At 37.9% G+C, this 20,182-nt stretch overlaps 1 protein-coding gene across 2 annotated transcripts; it reads right to left on the bottom strand.

Annotated features, from left to right (window-relative positions):
- Positions 1-2,042: 2,042 nt before the first annotated feature.
- Positions 2,043-4,300, bottom strand: LOC129244891 (solute carrier family 2, facilitated glucose transporter member 1-like). 2 transcript variants are annotated; one of them, XM_054882789.1, is made up of 6 exons: positions 4,214-4,300; positions 3,993-4,103; positions 3,766-3,926; positions 2,858-3,665; positions 2,701-2,803; positions 2,043-2,447 (listed from the first exon to the last, which is right to left on the bottom strand). In XM_054882789.1, exons 1-6 carry the CDS (start codon positions 4,223-4,225, stop codon positions 2,194-2,196), a joined length of 1,449 nt encoding a protein of 482 aa, XP_054738764.1. In that variant the 5' UTR covers positions 4,226-4,300; the 3' UTR covers positions 2,043-2,193. The 2 variants fall into 2 exon arrangements, with proteins under 2 accessions (XP_054738764.1, XP_054738763.1); XM_054882788.1 differs by having other exon boundaries at positions 4,169-4,255.
- Between the last annotated feature and the right edge of the window lie 15,882 nt (positions 4,301-20,182).

Raw genomic sequence — 20,182 nt, 5'->3', positions numbered from 1 at the left:
TTCCCGATTCTTGAAAAGTTTATCTGTAATTTGTACAACTTTCCGTTGTTGAGCTCCGTAAATGATGCACGATTCGCCTTATTTTTAAAAACCTATAAGGTCAACGATTTGGAGGAACCTTTCCAGAAAAAAAAAATTGCAGAATTTTGACTCATCCACTTTGCCTCCTAGCCAGGCTGAATTAACGCAGCGTTTATTGAGGACCAAATATATTGCTACAATATGGAAAAATGCTCATAAGAAAATTCCATCATATTTACGACCAGAAACTTGCAGATGGATGTTAGTAGAGGGAAAGTATACATTTAAATGGTTCGATGGACCACAGCTGCCTAGTACAATACAAGATATTATTGATCCTGGAACAAACGAAGGTAATATATTTATCCACAGAACATATAACTATTCCATTCTATTAAATGTCTAAAAATCATTTAGCTTTGTGCTTTGTTACAGGCGATGAAGACGTTAATGCAGAAAGCGAATCAAATGAAGATGAATATAGCGATAGCGAAGGAGATATCACGTCCGAATCAGATTCCGATTGCGAATGTGACTGAAAATGTTGATGTGTAGCGCACTTTTTAACGTCGTCTGCCGTGGCCTTAGCCCTCACTTTTTTGTCTGCCATTTTGTAAATGGCTTTTGGAATGTTTAAACTTTAAAATACAATAATTGGAATTCATGTACCTTATGATTTTTTTTTAAATTAATTTTTGCAATCTTCAGCGCAGTCTACCGGCGAGTTAGCCCCTCGCAAAATGTCTGCCAATTTTTTAACACTTTCTCAAATATATAACTAAACTTTTCCCGTACATAGAATCCCTGTACCTTATGAATTTTTTCCCACCCAAAATTCACCCCTTTCACTGCGTATCCCCCCTTTGCGCCCCAGTTTGGCAATGGCAGACATTCATTTTTATATTCGTCTACACTAATACTATTATTTTAAAACTAAATTAGCCATGTACCTGATGCGGGCATTTTCATGTAGCAAGCTCTTAGACTATAATAAGCAAATCGGTCGGTAAACAAGGCTTAATGTCGATGAAACAGTACTGACCAAATTTAAATAAACATTTCAAATGCAAAATTAATCACCTCATCGGAAGATTGTACAATATAATTTGTGCAAATGCCATCGAAGGTAGGCAGGTAAGTAAAATGGATCAAGAACCCCCCTGGCCCTCTCCAAGTAGCACTAAAGCGCCATTTTGATGCCATTATGAGGCCTCCAACAGGCAGATATCTACAGCGAGCCAGAGCAGTGGATGTTATGGTGGTAGTCCATCCGTACGACCAACTTACTTAGACCTCACAGGTCCGTTGTGATAGCTGTTGATGTAATGGAGACGGTTGATGGGATTTAGGTTGGCGCACTGCCCCAGACTCTCGAAGAAAAGATCACCAGGGACCTTGCTCGTTTAGCTGTCAAACCCAGATATTTACAGAGAAAGTGCTCAACAATCTCCTTTGCTGCAAGGTCCCCACAGCTTCTGCATTGAGAGCTAAATGGTAAATATGTGCCGATCGTCCAATGTCCGGTAAGCACAGCTACGAGTTTGGAAATTGAATGGCGTGGAGTTCCCAGGACTTTCAGAGTTCTCCATCTATTGCACTGGTGCCAAAGGTTTTTCGAAATAGCACATGAATAAATGGAGTTTCATCTGATCTGCGTTTTCCTGTGAAATATAGTAAGTTGTGCAATTCCCCTTTAACAATAGTCAAGAGGATGCCGGTGACCGGGTAGGAGGTCCCTGATACCAATTTAGCCGACCCCTTCCTGGCAAGCTTGTCAGCATATTCATTTCCCTCTACGTTACTATCCCCTGGCACCCAAATCAGAGATGTGTTACCTGCATACCCAAGATATTTGAACTCCTCCTTACAGGAGTTGACTAATTTGGATCTGCACCATGGCGTCGTCAGAGCCTTGATCGCGGCTTGGTTATCGGAATAAGCGTTAATATCTGCCTCGCTGCCACGTTCCCTAAACATTACAACGCTTATAAAGTATATTCCTACAAAAAAATTGCAATAAATATTACGAAAGTCTGCAAACTATTTATCGCAATTAAAAAGTTTTCTCAAAATAATTTGTCAAAAACAATTTCGTTGTACAACATCGATTATTTCCAATCGACTACGCGCTACATAATTATGCCGCACCTGCGCCATACTCGCATTACCAATTTAGGTAACTTTCGATTTGAGTCCATCAGCCATCAACGTCTTTACCTCGGATGGTCGAATGCGTTGTGTCTCCGGTAGATAGCGCCATGTCAACAAAAAACAGTAAATGCATACTCCGCCGCAAGGCAAAAAGCAAAACGGACCTATTGCACTCTCCACGACCGGGAAAAACATGCCAATCAAAAAATTGCCAGTCCAACATGAAAAGTTGCCGGCAGACATACCCACTGATCGAGGTGGCAATTCAAAGAGTTCTGTAAAAGCAAAATGTACACATAAGTAAGAATGGCTGCCCGTAAAGCTGCAAACATGCGAGTAATGGTGCTCATGCTCACCAAAGTAAACGTACGTCCGTACGCCCATATCAGCTGACACGATGAAACAACGATCTACGATACTAGGGAACGGTGGAGAGAATTCATTTACATGGGGCTCTCATTAGTTTCATCATATCAGCTGATACGGGCGTACGGTTACGTTGGTGAGTGTGAGCACTATAAATATTACCTGTTCCTATAAAGAATGGTATTGGACCCAAGCCGAAATTGAAAAATATTATAAATGAAGCCATTAAAAGCACGCAAAGTATTGGAAACCAGCTGACAGAGTCCTGAAATATATTCAAAAAACACTACAGCAAAAAGCAAACACACAAAATACTTACTATGTATTTCAAAGCGAATCCCAATCCGAAGAGTGAGATGGCGCAAGCACCGCTTGATAGCAGCATGCAGGGTCGTCGATTGAATTTCTGCATAACGACGAAACTGACGAGCGCAAATATAAAATTCAAGACACCCGCACCAAAATTCATCCAAGCGGCGCTTTCAGTGGAGAAACCGCATTTTGTAAAAATCCTCACGGAGTAGAAGAAAATGCCATTGATGCCGCTCAATCCCTGACAAGCCATAAATGAGATAACAATCAGCATAGGCAGACACAATTCTGAACTTTTCATCACCGCCGAGAAACTCAATATTTCACTGCTAGCAGCAGCAGATGCTTTTATTTCGGCTATTTCGGCATTTATGATATCATCAGCATTTTTGCCACGTAAACTTTTCAATGATGCCCGTGCAAATTCCTCATCTTGACGCACGTTCATTATCCAACTCGGTGACTCTGGGAACCAAAATATGGGCAGAAAACCGATAAGAACACAAAACAAGTACGAGTCCAAAGCAGCGTCCCAATCTTTTACATTGCCGAACACTTGTTCAAAACTGAATATTTGGCCTACCACAATGCCACCGGTAATGCCGAGCAGCGTGAAGACACCGGCACTGCCCCGTAAATGTATTGGCGCGCATTCCAACAAATACATTGGTTGCGCAGTGTAAATTAGGGCAGTCGAGATGCCGATCAGAAAGCGGCCCAAGAGTAACATCTCGACAAGGCCAATCATGCGACAGAAACCTAGCAAGAGTCCAGCGCAAATTAATAAACAGCCACTGATTAAAAGACAACCCCGTCTGAAACGAGAATTGTAAAGCTAAATTTTAATAAGTATCTGGCATATGAAAACATATTTTTGCCAAACTTTTCCAAATTTGTTCTTTATTTTTTATTCACCTTCCAAATTTATTGCTGAAAGTGCCAGAAATGAAGGAGCCCAGAATGCCTCCAACTTGGAAAATAGAAACGATGCTAGCCCAGAGCACGTCAGCGTTCGTTGGATTAAGTTCGGCGCCATATGTTTCGGCTACACTAGCGATAGCCCACTCTTTGATGACCTTCAGACGGTAGGCGTACAGAAGGCTACTTGAGTAGTTTTACTAAATATTTTCTTAGATACTCACCTCTGCAGGCGTATTCATAACCCCCAAAGCATAACCGATGGGCACAACAGCGCCTACGGTGGTGCCGATACAAATTAGCAGCAACCTTGGCGTCCAACCAACACTCTTCGGCTGTTTTTAGAAATTGCATTTCATTATGTTTAGGAGAATATCAAATTAATTCAATATTTCAATACTTGAAGCAAGAGAGCAGTTGCAAATTCTTGGAAATTTTCACTTACATCTGTTGGCATTTTACAAAAATTGAATTTACTCTGTATACAAAAATATTTAAGTAAAAATATTAGCAAAAACTTTATTGTATTTTTGAATGGAAATGACACTCCGAAAATGAAAAGTCGGCTTGACATTTTTCCTCAATTACATTTTCGTTACGTCGCACAGTGTAAAGCAATGGAATTTTGTATAGTTAATAGCTTGGGAAATAAAGGGTGATTTTTTAAGAGCTATAGGAAAGTTTTTCAAAAAAAAACACACGTAAAATTCAGAAAAATGTATGAAATTTTTATTTAAATCGATAGTATATATATATAATTGGCACGTACACCCCTTTTGGGTGTTTGGCCGAGCTCCTCCTCCTATTTGTGGTGTGCGTCTTGATGTTGTTCCACAGTTGTTCTACAGTTTCAAGCCGACTCCGAAGGGCAGATATTTTTATGAAGAGCTTTTTCATGGCAGAAATACACTCGGAGGTTTGCCATTGCCTGCCGAGGGGCGACCGCTATTGGAAAACACTTTTCTCTTAATTTTTGTTCTTTCACCGAGATTCGAACCTATGTTCTCTCTGTGAATTCCGAATGGTAGTCACGCACCAACCCATTCGGCTACCGCGGCCGAATGTACAGTCCATATAAATTAATGTTTGAAGATTATTTTATGCAAATGTTGACCGCGACTGCGCTTCAAATGGTAAATGGTCCATCCGCTTAGTCCAATTTTGGCATACTCTTTCCAATGTTTCGGCCGGTATCTCACATATAAATGCTTTAATGTTGTCTTCCTATGCGTTAATGTAAGCAGACTTGTCTGAATAGACATGAGCTTTAACATAGCCCCACAAGAAATAATCTAAAGGCGTTATATCGCATGATCTGGGTGCCCAATTGACAGGTCCCGAACGTGAAATAAAATGTTCACCGAACTCGCCTCTCAACAACGCCATTGTTACGCGGGCTGTGTGACATGTGGCACCGTCTTGCTGAAACCACATGTCATGCAAGTCAAGCTCTTGCATTTTGGGCAAAAAAAAAGTTGGATATCGTTTCACGGTAGCGCTCACCATTCACAGTTACGTTACGATTCGCAGCATCTTTGAAGAAGTACGGTCCAATGATACCTCCAGCCCATAAACCGCACCAAACTGTGACCTTTTCTGGATACCTTGGTAGCTCTTGCAATTCTTCTGGCTGATCTTCAATCCAAAATCGAAAATTCTGCTTATTTATGTACCCATTGATCCAAAAATGAGCTTCGTCGCTGAACACAATTTTCCGATAAAAAAGTGGATCTTTGGCCAACTTTCCAAGAACCCATTCATCAAAAATTCTGCATTGCGGTAGGTCGTTCGGCTTCAATTCTTGCACCAGTTGTATTTTGAAAGGCCTCACACCTAAGTCCTTTCGCAAAATTTTCCATGTTGTGGAGTAACAGAGGCCCAATTGCTGCGAACGGTGACGAATCGATAATTGAAGGTCATCATTAGCACTGGCCGATACAGCTGCGATATTTTCTTCATTTCGCACTCTACGTAAGCGTGTTGGTGGTTTGATGTCCAATAATGTAAATTTGGTTCTAAATTAGTCACAATAGCTCGAATAGCCGCTTCAGTGGGTCGATTAAACTGACCATAAAATGTTTAAAAAGATAATACCTAAAAAATCACCCGTTATTAAGAAATACTAAAATTATTATTATCATTAGTTGCTATCGCCCCGGTTTTGGGCCTAAACAATATTGAAATAATTGATCCAATTCGTAAACGAGCACGCCCAGTTTCTATTCAGATACACAGAAAATTAAAATGTAACCAGATGGTGGTAGCCAAGGAAGAGGAAGGCCCCTGGAAAGGAAGAGAAAGGCCATTGGAAAGATTAGGTGGAGAAGGATTTGGTTTCCTAATGCGCCAGTTAAACTCAACCGAAATCGCGTGAGCGGTTATCGCGCAAATCAAGAAAAAGGAGAAGATGGAAGACGTCTCTAAAATCGAATACATTTTTAATAACGGAGCTCTTAACTAGATTCTTAAGTGAATTTTCCTAAACCTTTAAGCAAAGTGTTCCCATAAATGCTTAAATATCGGTAGGCATCAGGTCAGTCCATAAGTTCGTGCGTTTTTAAAGGTGTTTTTAAAATTAATAAAAAAGATGTTTAAAGTATTTATTAATCAATAATATATTTTCCTTCATTATCTACAATGTCTTCCCAACGTTTAGGCAAATTTTTAATTCCTTGCTCAAAAAATTGTTTTGTCTTTGGAGCCAAAATACGCTTCGATATCTCTTTTTATAGCTTCTTTTGAGGAGTAGTTCTTGTTACTCATATGGGATTGAAGTCCACGGAAAAGGTGATAATCACAAGGTGCAATATCCGGAGAGTATGGTGGATGCGGCATTAGCTCCCATCCGAGCTCGTTCAGCTTGCCTAATGTTTGCCTTATGAAAATGTGAATGTCGCAGAGGTTTACTGATATAAATAAATGCCAAAAACAAGCTAATTGACAGATCACACTCAAACTCTGCGACTCTATAGAGGACAGTTGTACCAACATTCTAGCAAAAAGAATTTAGACATATGTGTAATGCGCGTTTTTTAAATGAACAATTCCCGATATTTTTGTGACAGAATGTATTAAGAGATACAAACGAAAAATTAATAGTTCTCACAAACACAGACATATTGATCGTTAGTGGTACCAGATGGAGCTTGCCCCTTACGTTTCCTTGTAGAAGGCTTCTTGTAATAAGCTTGCGTCTTTTGCGAATCTAAGTAAGCTCCGAAGCCCTAACCCCGAGAGACATTCTAACCTGTTATATTGTAGAGATTCTAAACATTTCATTCGGGTCCTAGCTAATGCAGGGCTAGAAGGTATTCAAGTGTTTTCCTCTCTTCTAGTTCATTGCAAAGTCTGCAGCTATCGTTGTTTGCAATTCCCATCTTGTATGCGTGTGCCGCTAACAAATTCTGGCCTGTCAGTATACCTACGATAGTTCTGCTTTACTTTCTGGACAGGGCTAGTACGAATTGACAGATAAAAAGTAGGGTGAACAAAACAGTGATTGCCTGATAACTTTTTGACGTGATAACGTCTTATAATTCGATTTAGCCGGTTGCACGCACGAAAAAATGTGTCGATACCTTGCTCATTAGTGTTACCTTGCTCATTTGTCGTTACCTAGCTCATTTGTCGTTACCTTGCTCATTGCCGTTACCTTGCTCATTGCCGTTACCTTGAATGAACTGCAAGCGAAAGCGCGGCGACACACCAAAAAATGCGTCGTTATCTTGCTCATGCGTCGTTACCTTGCTTGAACAGCATGTTATTTTATGTTATGTTATGTTGTGTTATGTTATGTTATGTTATGTAATGTTATGTTATGTTATGTTATGTTATGTTATGTTATGCTATGTTATGTTATGTTATGTTATGTTATGTTATGTTATGTTATGTTATGTTATGTTATGTTATGTTATGTTATGTTATGTTATGTTATGTTATGTTATGTTATGTTATGTTATGTTATGTTATGTTATGTTATGTTATGTTATGTTATGTTATGTTATGTTATGTTATGTTATGTTATGTTATGTTATGTTATGTTATGTTATGTTATGTTATGTTATGTTATGTTATGTTATGTTATGTTATGTTATGTTATGTTATGTTATGTTATGTTATGTTATGTTATGTTATGTTATGTTATGTTATGTTATGTTATGTTATGTTATGTTATGTTATGTTATGTTATGTTATGTTATGTTATGTTATGTTATGTTATGTTATGTTATGTTATGTTATGTTATGTTATGTTATGTTATGTTATGTTATGTTATGTTATGTTATGTTATGTTATGTTGTGTTATGTTATGTTAAAGTATATTATGTTATGTTAATGTTATGTTATGTTATGTTATGTTATGTTATGTTATGTTATGGTATGTTATGTTGTGTTATGTTATGTTATGTTATGTTATGTTATGTTATGTTAAAGTATATTATGTTATGTTAATGTTACCTCATTCTCTATATCCATACAAAATATCTATCAAACAAATAAAATTAAAATTTTCTTTTGAAAAATGCAACCATTCAATCAGTATTTTCTTATGACGTTATCACGTTAAACTATCGTCAGTAAACCGACTTTACAGACAACCTCTTTTTAGCAAAAGTTTTCATTTCTATGCTTTGAGTACTTTTTCTTTAGAATTTGCTCGCAATTTAATATTAGCTTTTCCGAACGCAGATCACGGATTTATTAAGTAGCTCAAGATGGCTGACACAGGGTGAAAATTAGACATTTTACATCAAATTTAATTATTGCTTTATTGCTTTTTTACAGCTTTTACCACAAAGTCTACAAAAATTAATTATATTTAATTCACAAAATTAAATTCAACTGAATGTGACTTTTGTTGTTTGAACCAGAAGAAAAAGTATTTTTATGAAAGGTGCTTTTTCTGTCAAAATTTACAAATACATTTTTTTCTAAATTTTGTAAAAAATTTGGCAACGTTTATTTTTAATATAATAAAATAATATAATATAATAATTATGTAATTATCTTTTTCGTTTTAAACCGTTACTCGGGGATATTTGGAAAGCCACACAATGGGAAAAAATTATGTAGTTTTTCAAGCTCAACGAGGGATTTCACATAGGAATTGGATAGAATCAGACCATATGTTTTTGGCTGTCAACCGGCGTAGTTATTAACAAATTATGAAGTGGCTGATGGGCTTATTGTAAAGGGTGCTTAAGTTTCAAGGGCCGGTGTTGATTTTGAATAAAATACAATTTTTTTAGGAAATTATTGTCATTTATTTTTATTATGAGGTATTGGTAGGGCTCAATTACGTATGGTATAAAATATCGGCCGAATGGCCGCCGCGGCCTCGGCGGCACACCTCCATCCGCTGTCTCGAATTTTCGATGACGCTGGGGCATAATTGAGGTTCTATGCCGTTAATGTGCCAAATTATCTCATCTTTTAGCTCTTGAATTGTTGCTGGCTTATCGGCGTACACCTTTTCTTTCAAATAACCCCAAAGAAAAAAGTCCGACGGTGTCAAATCACATGATCTTGGCGGCCAATTGACATCGCCGCGACGTGAGATTATTCGGCCATCAAATTTTTCGCGCAAAAGAGTCATTGTTTCGTTAGCTGTGTGACAAGTGGCACCGTCCTGTTGAAACCACATATCCTCCACATCCATATCTTCCAATTCGGGTCATAAAAAGTTCGTTATCATCTCGCGAAAGCGAGCACTCTTCACAGTAACTGCCTGACCGGCCTCATTTTGGAAAAAATACGGCCCAATGATGCCGCCGGCCCATAAACCGCACCAAACATTAACTCTTTGTGGGTGCATTGGTTTTTCGGCAATCACTCTTGGATTATAATTCGCCCTAAGGCGGCAGTTCTGCTTATTGACGAATCACCTGAGGTGAGGTGAAAATGTGCCTCATCACTGAAGATGATTCTCTGCGATATGCATTTTGATTTCAACGCCCGTTTTCATAATTAGCCTGAATAACTTTAACGCGTTGCTCGTTTGTGTATCTTTCCATAGTTCAAATAAAGTTAGTCTAGAATTAAAAAATGTCAAATGAAATGCAGAAAAAAACTTGACGTTTAGGTGATCAACATTCAAAATCGGCCCTTGAAATTTAACCACCCTTTATAATATTTGAAAATAAAACATTTTGTATTGCCCTAATTTATTGAATCTTCGTAACGAGTTGTTCCTGGAATAAACGGGTTGTGCTAATTTTAAAATTCTGTTCAGTTATTAATTCTTTATTATCTTATTTTGTATACTTCTTAATTATTCCAGTTTATATATTATATACATAAGTACTGTCTTGTTCATTTATATTAAATTTGGATTACAATTGCAAATACGACATCACACTTTTTTTGCGAAATTTTTTGTCATTGGTGACATTCATATACTCGTGCGAATAAGAATTGGTGAAAGCGCACATGCACCCGCACACACAAGCACACGTGAAGAAGTGAAGTAGTTGAGGCTGAAGGAATTAAGAAATGTAGAGTAACTGGTGGAGTATCACAAGTTTCCATGCTGGGTTCTCTATTATTGAATGAACTTTTCGACGGATTCCTCCGCATACTAATACCAAAATAAGCCCAATTAATCGGCTACGCGGGTGATATTGCGTTGATAAGAAACTAAAAAACCGGTTTATAACGTCAAACCCTCAGCTCGCGGATGAACAAATTGAAGCAGTTTTGATCACAGGCACGAAAAAACTTGAAAACATCTCGCTAAACATTGAGGGGTATAACATCAACACCCGACTGTATATGAAATACCTGGGCGTAATACATGCACGCACATCAGCGCACATTGAAAAAGTCTTGTGAGAAAGCAACACGAGTAAATGCGGTTCTATCCCGAATAAATTTTAAATAGGCGGACTAAGTCAGAACAGAGGGCAATGAGTGGTAACAAGCAGATGCTACTTTCGTCGTACTGCACCAGGACAGTAACAGCGTTGAGTATAGTGCCCAAAACGCCTCCCGACGAAATACTTAACGGTAGCTCCGGGATATCGGTACTTTGACGGTAGGAGGTTTAGTTCAGATTAAAATCTCACATTGAAGGGGTTAGGCTGTCAATGCTTCCTCCTCGTAAAATAAGAAGAAAAAAAAACAAACCTGTGCACGCTGGATGCCGTGAAAAGAAAATCGCAAGATGAGAGTGATATTCTTTTTAAGTACAAGGTGGCGCTGAGATTACTCAGCAATTGGGCCACAGACTGTGCTTTAAGTGTAAACCCGAGCAAAACTAAAGTAATACTATTCACTAAGAGAACCAAGAAACCAAACTTTAATCCCCCAAAATTAAACGCCGTTAGTCTTATGCTAACCCAACAGGAAAAATACTTAGGTGTTATCTTAGATTCCAAACTCAGCTGGAGGTCCAACATAGAGTACAGGGTAAAGAAAGCGAATATAGCACTTTACACGTGTAAGCGAATGTTGAGTAAAAAATGGGGTCTCCAACCAAAACTATCCAATTGGTCTTACACAGCCATTGTAAGGCCAATACTAACATATGCGGAACTAGTCTGATGGCCCACAATAGAAATGAAATACAACCAACCCAAGCTGAAAAAGAGACAAAGAACAGAGTGTATCTTAACTATAGGAGCGCTTAGCACCGGTCAGAGCAAGATCCTCCTACAGGGGCCCTCGCTGTTCAAAAACAAATCAGACTCCACAGTTTCTGACTTTAACTTCAAGAAATATTTTACGGTACGGTTTCCACCGAGAGCCAAAAGGGGCAAAGGGAAGGTGATTGGCTTCTGGCTTCCATTCGGAGCTGCTCAACCTTTCTCAGTCAATTCGACTTCCAGTGCCAGTGCTCCAGGCATTCTACTAGCGATCAGAGAAGCATGTAAATCACTAAAACTCTACAAGGAGTGCAAGAGTAGCTATCTTTTCAGACAGTCAAGCAGCTATCAAGGTCTTAGACTACAACTCCATTTCATCCAAACTACCATAGTCTTACAGAACATACGGATCTCACAACATGGATCCGACTTAGAAAAAAAAAAAAAAAGAAAACAAGACATCATCATACGAGAACAGTGGTAGTAAAACGGTGCTGGTGGTTAATTAGGATTATTTCAGTAGAAATACTCAAACTCTTCAAGAACAACAACAACAAGGTGGCGCAAGGTAGCGCTTGGCTTTTTGTATAGCTGTCTAGCTTATAAAAATTATAAATCTTCCGATAGAGTGATTATTTTGTATCAATTTGCATGTAAGCTTACAGGTTTTAAAATTAGCCATTTGCACCAAATGATTTTTATTCTAAGCTACATAAACTCTTTTCTAATTTTGTATTATGCTTTAAATTTCCTCCAAAAGCAAAGCTCCATTATACAAATTGGATTTATTTAAATAAAGCATGCACCGGTCATGATTTGTTGCACAGCGGCTGTACACAGGTGTTTTGTAACAGCCAGACATTCCAATAACTAATTAAAAAATGCTTCACAATTAATGAGCTGAGCTGTGAACGATGCTCTGTATAATGAGTTACAGGCTTTGTTTGAACCAGGAAAAGCTTAGTAATTTGTCGCTGATTGTAGAATGAATAGAAGTACTACGTGCGCTATTAAAGTTTTGCCGCTAAACATCTTATTATGGCTAATTTTATGGCAAATAGCATTTTCTCAGTCTCACGTGTATACCTACTTATGTATGGACTTACATATGCACGAGTACTTAGATACAGTTTATATGATACTTACGAAAAGTATAAATAATAGAAATACTAAAAAGTAAATATTCCACAGGCAGTTGTAGTGCTGATCCAGGCATAGAAGAATTAAATTTTGATGAATTTGAAAGAGCTATAACACGCTTTACAAATTACGAGTCTCCAGGGGTCTATGAATGGCCTCTAGATATTTTTAAACATATGGGCCAAACATCCCTGAGCGAAATATTCACCGTATTCACCCACTTCACAAGAAGGGAGACAAATCCAAGTGTGAAAGCTATACAGCGATAAAACACTCCTGTCAAAAAAATATCGGGGATTTTTCATTTAAGGCACTTTTCTGGTCTAGAGACGTGAAAATTGAAGACGTTGAAAAGTGAAGAAAAACAATCGGTATAAATGGAATATCGTTTTTATTCATTAGATCAATTCTTTATTTACAAAAACAAACAAAAAAAATTTTCAATGACAATAATAAAAAAATTGCTTTCCTTATGTAACACATGCCACTGGCGTAACTAATTGTGTGGCTGCTCAGCTACGTCTGAAAACAACAAATTCGGTCGATTATTAATCAGGAGATATGTCAATATGGGGGTAGCAGTTTTACAAAAAAAACAAATTTTCTAGATATTTTATCTGTTTATTGGAAAAACAAAAAAGGATTTTTTCTCACGTTGTTTTTGGCATCATCAATCAACCGCAGGTATGCTCTGCGATTTTCACTATGGATAAAAATATCGAACAAAGAATTTGTCTTAAGTTTTTAAACGTTAAGTTTTGAACGGGATTTCGTGTGCCAATCGTTACTATGGCGAGTGTGCTTTATCAAAAACACGGGTATATGAGTGGTATAAGGCTTTTGCACAGGGCCGAGAAGTCGTGGAAGACTTGCCCCGATCTGGTAGCCAATCAACGTCTTCAACGGATGAAAATGTCGATAACGTCAAGGAAAAGGTGCTGGAAAACCATCATTTAAGTTTGAGGGAGGTAGTTCGTGACCTTGGCGTGTCTCACGAATCAATTCGCAACATTTTACACCATCCATACACCATTAGGCATTAAACGCTTGGATGATCGACTCGTTCCAAGAGAGTTGAATTTCTTTCAAAAAATTCATCGAAAGCAGCTGGCAAAAGACATGCTTGAGCAAGTGAATTCGGACCCAACATTTATCCAGCGCATCAAAACAGGTGATGAGACGTGGGTATATATGTTTGACATGCAAACCAGGCAACATACAACCAGGCGGCTGAATGACGCTATCCACATGAGCCGAAACACAAAAAACCACGTCAAAGTCGATGAAAAGTGAAAGTCATGCTACTCGTTTTTTTGATTTTCATTGTTTTGTGCACTCGGAATTCGTTCTAAATGGTTCTATGCTAAATAAAGAATATTATTTGGAAGTTATGCGACGTTTGAGAATGAATGTGCGTAGGAAACGGCCTAATGCGTGGAAAGAAAACTCATGGATCTGGAACAATGATAATCCACCATCTCACAAGGCACATATTGTGAACACTTTTTTGACCAAAAACTTGAAGAACAAATATCATCGAACAACCACCGTATTCCCTGGATTTATCCCCTTGTGACTTTTTCCTTTTCCTAAAACTTAAATTGCCATTCCGCGGACGCCGCTTTGAGTCGATAGAGTCCATTAAGGAGAATTCGCTGAAGAAAATCCCTTCAAACGCATTTAAAAGGTGATAATGACTTTGATGACTGGACTAATCGCTGGCATAGGTGTATTGCTTCGAATGGAGTCTATTTTGAAGGCGACAATATAATTTTTGATGATTAAACAATTATTTAGCGTTTTATTGAACAATTTCCATTACTTTTTTGACAGAATGTACTCTAACATTTCTCGGTACTTTTTTGACAGAATGTACTATAACATTTGTGACGACGGCTGCGTCTATTTGCTGATAAGATAGTAGGAAATTACCAGGCTTTGTTTTCAGCAAAGTCCACTATAGACCAAATTTTCACCCTAGGTCAAATCCTTGAAAAACCCCAAGTAAAGAATATAACCGTATTTCATTTGTTTATTGTTTACTGTCATCGAAATTCATAACAAGAAGTGACCTCCTTCAAGGTGATGGTCTTTCGTGTCCACTGTTGAATCTCGCCCTTGAAAACGGTATAAGGGAATCTGGCGTAAGCATAGACGGAACTACTTATATATTCTTCCAATCGGTACAAATCCTAGCGAATGCAGATGATTTGGATATTATAGCGAGACATCGCTTGATAACTTTAAAGAAGCCTTTATAAAAATTTATAGATCGGCAAGAAGAATGCGATTATCACTTAATACAGGCAAGACGAAGGTAATGATGTCATCATCACAAGAGCAAGCAGCGCAGAACATCTGTCAAAGTTTTAAAATAGGTTTTGTTATAGATTATCTGGTTATCTTATAGGTGGAGCTTACCAGATCTTCCTTCTTGTGTTTGTAACTTATTAAAGCCTTTTTTGAGCTAATTAAAATTTTAGAAAAAAAACCATGAGTATAAACCCGATTGGAAACCAGTCCTCAAAAAGTACCCACATTTTTGTGGAAAATCCATCTGCTTAGGAAGCAGGCGCATCAGGTTTGGATGCGCAAAATTCATGTTCAAGCGGAAATGGAATTGTTTCTACTCGTACAATTGAAACCTCGAGTCCCCATGTCCCACCGGGGATAACATGAATTGAGAATATGAGCTACGGTGAGTACTTAGATCCCATCTGTCGAATTAAGTATTACCATTTTCTCGAGCTACCGAAAACGAGATATAATGAGGAATACTCCGTACGACATACGACGTAACGTAGGGTAAAGTGAAGAAGTTTCTAATGTGAATAAGCTAGAAAATTCCAATTACGTAGACAAGGCATAAGCGCACCGATACTTGTGAATTTCCCTGCAGGCTTAACTTATCACCAATGCCATTATCTAATGGCGATAGAACTTCTGTACATAAAAGCTATGTACTCATATATAAATACTATGTACTATGTCAGTGTGCCAATTGAGAGTGTAAACATTGGTTACATGCATTCACGTTTCACACCTGACTAAGTGCCTGATGACGAACTGAAAACCATTTAGAGATCCCTTGTTGAAAAAAGGTAGCTGTAATGGTGACTTGAGTTAGCAAAAAAAATCTAAAATGGAAACCAACTTTATTTTTTTTTGTATAACGAGTCCGTGGCAATAATGGTGCTAACGAATAATAATTAGTTAATATTGTTAATGCACTGGTGTGGCAATGGAGCTGTAAAAATAGCGATGCCATATGGGAAAATTATCGCAATTAAACGGATGAATATATACCTAAATATTTATTTTTTATTTACTTATTAAGCCAATTAATATTATACATTCTTATGGGCTAAGTAGACATATGCTAAGGTTAATAGACATTAAAAATAGAAAGTACAAACAAACTAATTATAATAAATATTTAAACATTCCAATAAGCGATCTTTTGATGGAGGTCCTACTTTCGAAAGGGCAGTATGCTTACATGAAGGCTAAATCCACAGAAACAGCTCTTCACGAGGTTATTGGACTCATTGAAAAATACTTGTATCAGAAACAATTCACCATGGCGGCCTTCCTAGATATAGGCCAAGGTGTCCAAAATAAACAAGACTGGCGTCATAAAAATATTACATCCCTAGCTGACTTCCAGTGAAAGTTTGATGATATTCGATGGAACCAAGTTATTGCGTCTGAAGTGTCAGTATATTTGTGTCATCGGTACAAAAATTAGTTTCGAACAAAGAGCTATGTAATATCAAATTTTGTTTTAAAATCGGTAAAACCGTTACTGAAACATTTGAATTGATGAAAAAAGTTTATGGCGATGATTGTCTATCGCGTGCCAGAGTTCATGAGTGGTTTCCACGTTTCAGAGATGGTTGTGAGGACATAAATGACAATGAACATACGGATCGGGCAGCCCAGAATCAGTAACCACCGAAAGCTCCATCGAAATTGTTCGTAAATTTATAAAAATGAACCGAAATCGTCGTGGAAATGCATGGAATCGTAGTTGAATATCGATTTATCGCATTTTAACTGATCATTTGGGCTTACGTTTCATTCCGCACAAGTTAGCTGAGGACCAAAAATTGCTTAGAATTCAATATTCGAAAGACTTCATTAAAGAGGGGAGAAAAGACGAGAACTTACTTTACAACATTGTAACTGGTGATGAAATGAGGTGTATCCAATATGAACTTGAAACTAAGCGTCAAAGTGCAAAATGGAAGGCCCAGACGAGCCACCACCCAAAAAATCCCCTTTGGAGATGTCAAAAGTCAAGTCGATGCTCATTTGTTTTTACGATTCCAAGAGAATTGTTCACAAGAAGTTCATGTCAATGGGCCAAACCGTCAATGCAGTTTTCTATCTTTGCGTTCTGAAGCGTTTGTTGCATCGCATTCGTCGAGTTCGCCCTGAATACCGCGAAGGAGGAAGCTGGCGCTTATTGCATGATAATTCACCATCTCATCGATCCACTCTTGTGACTGATTTTAACATCAGCCGCATTTTAACCATCAATCACTCACCGTATTCACCTGATATGGCTCCCTGTGACTTCTACCTATTCGGAAAGTTGCATTTGGCTATGAAAGGAAAACGTTTTGTTTCAAATCAGAATATAAAAGATTCGAGCCATTAAACTCGTATGCATTCAAATAACGAACGCGTTGAAGCTGGCCCCGCTGTGGCGACTTTTGCTCATTTTCGAGATTTCAAAAGAAATTATTCAATGATGATGCTCAATTGAAATTCACACAAAACGGCCAGTGACTGTAAATACGTCGATTGCTTCTAGAGAATATCTTAATGTGGATGTACTGCCAAATGCGGCAATTCTGTTTGTTAATTTTAACCGCCGATAATAGAATAAATTTCAGCTAAAAATGCGATTTTTCGGTAAAAATTTTTCTCTTCAATTAACTCAACCTTGGAAATTTGGTTTTAAGGTTTCCAACTTTTTTCAAGAATAACGCGATCTGTTTTATTTGCTCTACGTTTTTAAATAGAACTCAAAAAGTTATAGGGGTCCCATTGTGAAACTTCAGAGATTATTGAGTACAGCTTTTGTTATAATGAAAAAATATGATGGTGCGTGTTTTTCAAAAATGACAATAAAAATTGATTCGCTAAAAATTTAGAACAATATAATAAAAATATTTTTTTTCCAAAAAGTTATTTTAAAAGGTAGGTAAGGTTAGGTTAAGTTAGCCAAGTTGCTTGTCTAGACAACCACAGTTTAGACTACCGTCAATAAATCAGGTTGAAATTCCGCTTTCAGACAGAGCGACGTATCTAGGAGTAGTGCTAGATCCGAAACTAAACTGGAGGCACAATGTAGAAAAGCGAGTAGAAAAAGCTTATGTAGATTATTATACGTGCAAAAGAGTTATTAGCAGGAATTGGGGTTTAAAGCCTCACTAAAGTTATGAAATCTTGTCCAGTAGAAGCACTGAACCACTGTTACCACCCAGTATTGGTACTCGGCACTCGAAGTGTAACCAACTACAGACCGCTCGCGCAGCTGGTGCACCTCCATGCTCGTGCATCAGCTGGCTGTTAGTTGGCTAAGTGACAGTCCAGAGTATTGTTTACAATCGCGCGGAATGGTTTGGGCCGCTGTAACCGCAGATGGGCGCTCTCCAATCGGTTTCATCAAGCCTGGTGTTAAGGAAAATGCGAAATATTATCGGGAAAGTCTTCTGGTCCGTGGGCAGACAAACATTTCGGTGGCAGACCATGGACGTTTCAACAGGACTCGGCACCGTCTCACAAAGCTCGAGTGAACCAAGAATGGCTAAAAAACAACGTTCCGAACGTCCACACAATGGCTCTCAAATTCACCAGACGCGGATCCGATGGATTCTTCTCTTTGGGCCATTTTGGAGAGCAAAGTCGGAACTAAAAGAGTCGTCAGTCTCGAGGCGCTGAAAAAAGCCATTGTCCGTGAGTGAGCACATTCGGGCAGCTTGCGATTCGTGTCTGGACCGTCTCAAGGCCATAGTCAAGGTAAAAGGTGGTCATAGCGAGCAAAAGTAAACTGATTCTTAATTTTTTACTTTGAATTGAATAAAAGTAATTTTCCAAACTGAATTGAAGACCTTTTTAATTGGTTGCACTTCGAATGCCGGACCCTGTACACATATTATGGTAGAAGAGCTTTACAAGCAATATATGTAGATGAAATATTTTCCAGTTAAATTTTTGCAAAATAATGAACATTATCATCCCGAAATGTCGGGATTGTATAAACGGGATTCCGAAAAACGCTTGATAATAAAAATCTAAGAATGTCTTTTTATTTTTCTAAAAAAATAAAAAATCTCCTTTTAGATTTATACACTTCGTTCAAAGCTGTTGTAATTTGTTGATGCCTTCCGAATAATAGGATTTTTCTAAGCCTGAAAAATAGCCATTCGTTTCTGCAATCATCTAATCGTTGGAATAAAATCTTTTCCTGGCAGCCATTTCTTCAAATTGGGGAACAAATAGTAGGGATGCGAGGAAGTCCTGACTTCTGAATAGGGGGGATGTGAAACGAGTTGAAACTCTAGTATTTTCCTTAATTTTGCGACCACAACTGCTGACTCGTGAGCTGATGCGTTGTCGTGATGGAAAACGAAAATAACTTGATTTCTTCAATGCAAACGAATGCCGATTCTAAATAACGTCAAGATTTTCAAAAACATTATTTTTTCTTGTTTTTTTTTCAAGTATTCGGACAAAAAGCAATACAACTTATGCGCCCTGAAATCTCGTATCTCAGAATTTTATTTAAGTTTTTATAGTTTGCTAACTGGTAGTACAGTAACAGTACGAGCTTTTGGCAATTTTGAGTTTAAAATAGACTTTATGAATAAAAGTCGACTATGACTAAGATAAAGCGCACTTTTCATGACTTTAATTTGACTATGACTATGATTAATGTTGATCAATGGTTCGCCTAAATAAACAAATCAAATCGGCACAACATAAATTACGAGTATTTTATCCAATCTACATGCCAACGATTTAAGGCAAAGTTGTGTCAACGACAGTTTATTCATCGTGATTAAATATTTTATCAATACTGATAAACCTGTATAAAATACACCCGCATGCAAAATTATGATTTGATATCAAAAAGGGGCTATAAAGGCGTGTCAATAACATCATTTAATCAAGTCTGTGGAGCACAGCGCCATATATCAAAATCCAGTACTGCATAGTAAAAAGAGCACAAGTAAAGGGTGTTTTTTTTAGAGGTTAGGTTTTCAAGTTGGCACTACTTTTTTCGTAGATGGTCTATTTGACAGCTGTCACTTGATTTAAGCTCAGTTTGGTTTGCCATTTCATAATGAATAGACTTACACCTGAACAACGTTTGCAAATCGTGCAAATTTATTACGAAAATAATGGTTCGGTTCGCGCGACGCAGCGAAGAAAATTTTGTTCAGCGATGAAGCTCGCTTTTGGTTGAATGGGTATGTCAATAAGCAAAATTGTCGCATTTGGAGTGAACATAATCCACAAGCCATTGCTGAGACGCCGTTACATCCTCAAAAAGTCACTGTTTGGTGTGCCCTATGGGCAGAGGGAATCATTGGTCCATATTTCTTTAAAAATGAAGCCGGCCATAATGTTACAGTCAATGGAGAGCGCTATAGAGCCATGATTAATGACTTTTTCGTGC

This window comes from Anastrepha obliqua, chromosome 4 (assembly GCF_027943255.1).
Source record: "Anastrepha obliqua isolate idAnaObli1 chromosome 4, idAnaObli1_1.0, whole genome shotgun sequence".
NCBI classification, from domain to species: domain Eukaryota; kingdom Metazoa; phylum Arthropoda; class Insecta; order Diptera; family Tephritidae; genus Anastrepha; species Anastrepha obliqua.
This window is presented reverse-complemented; position numbering and strand designations above follow the sequence as displayed.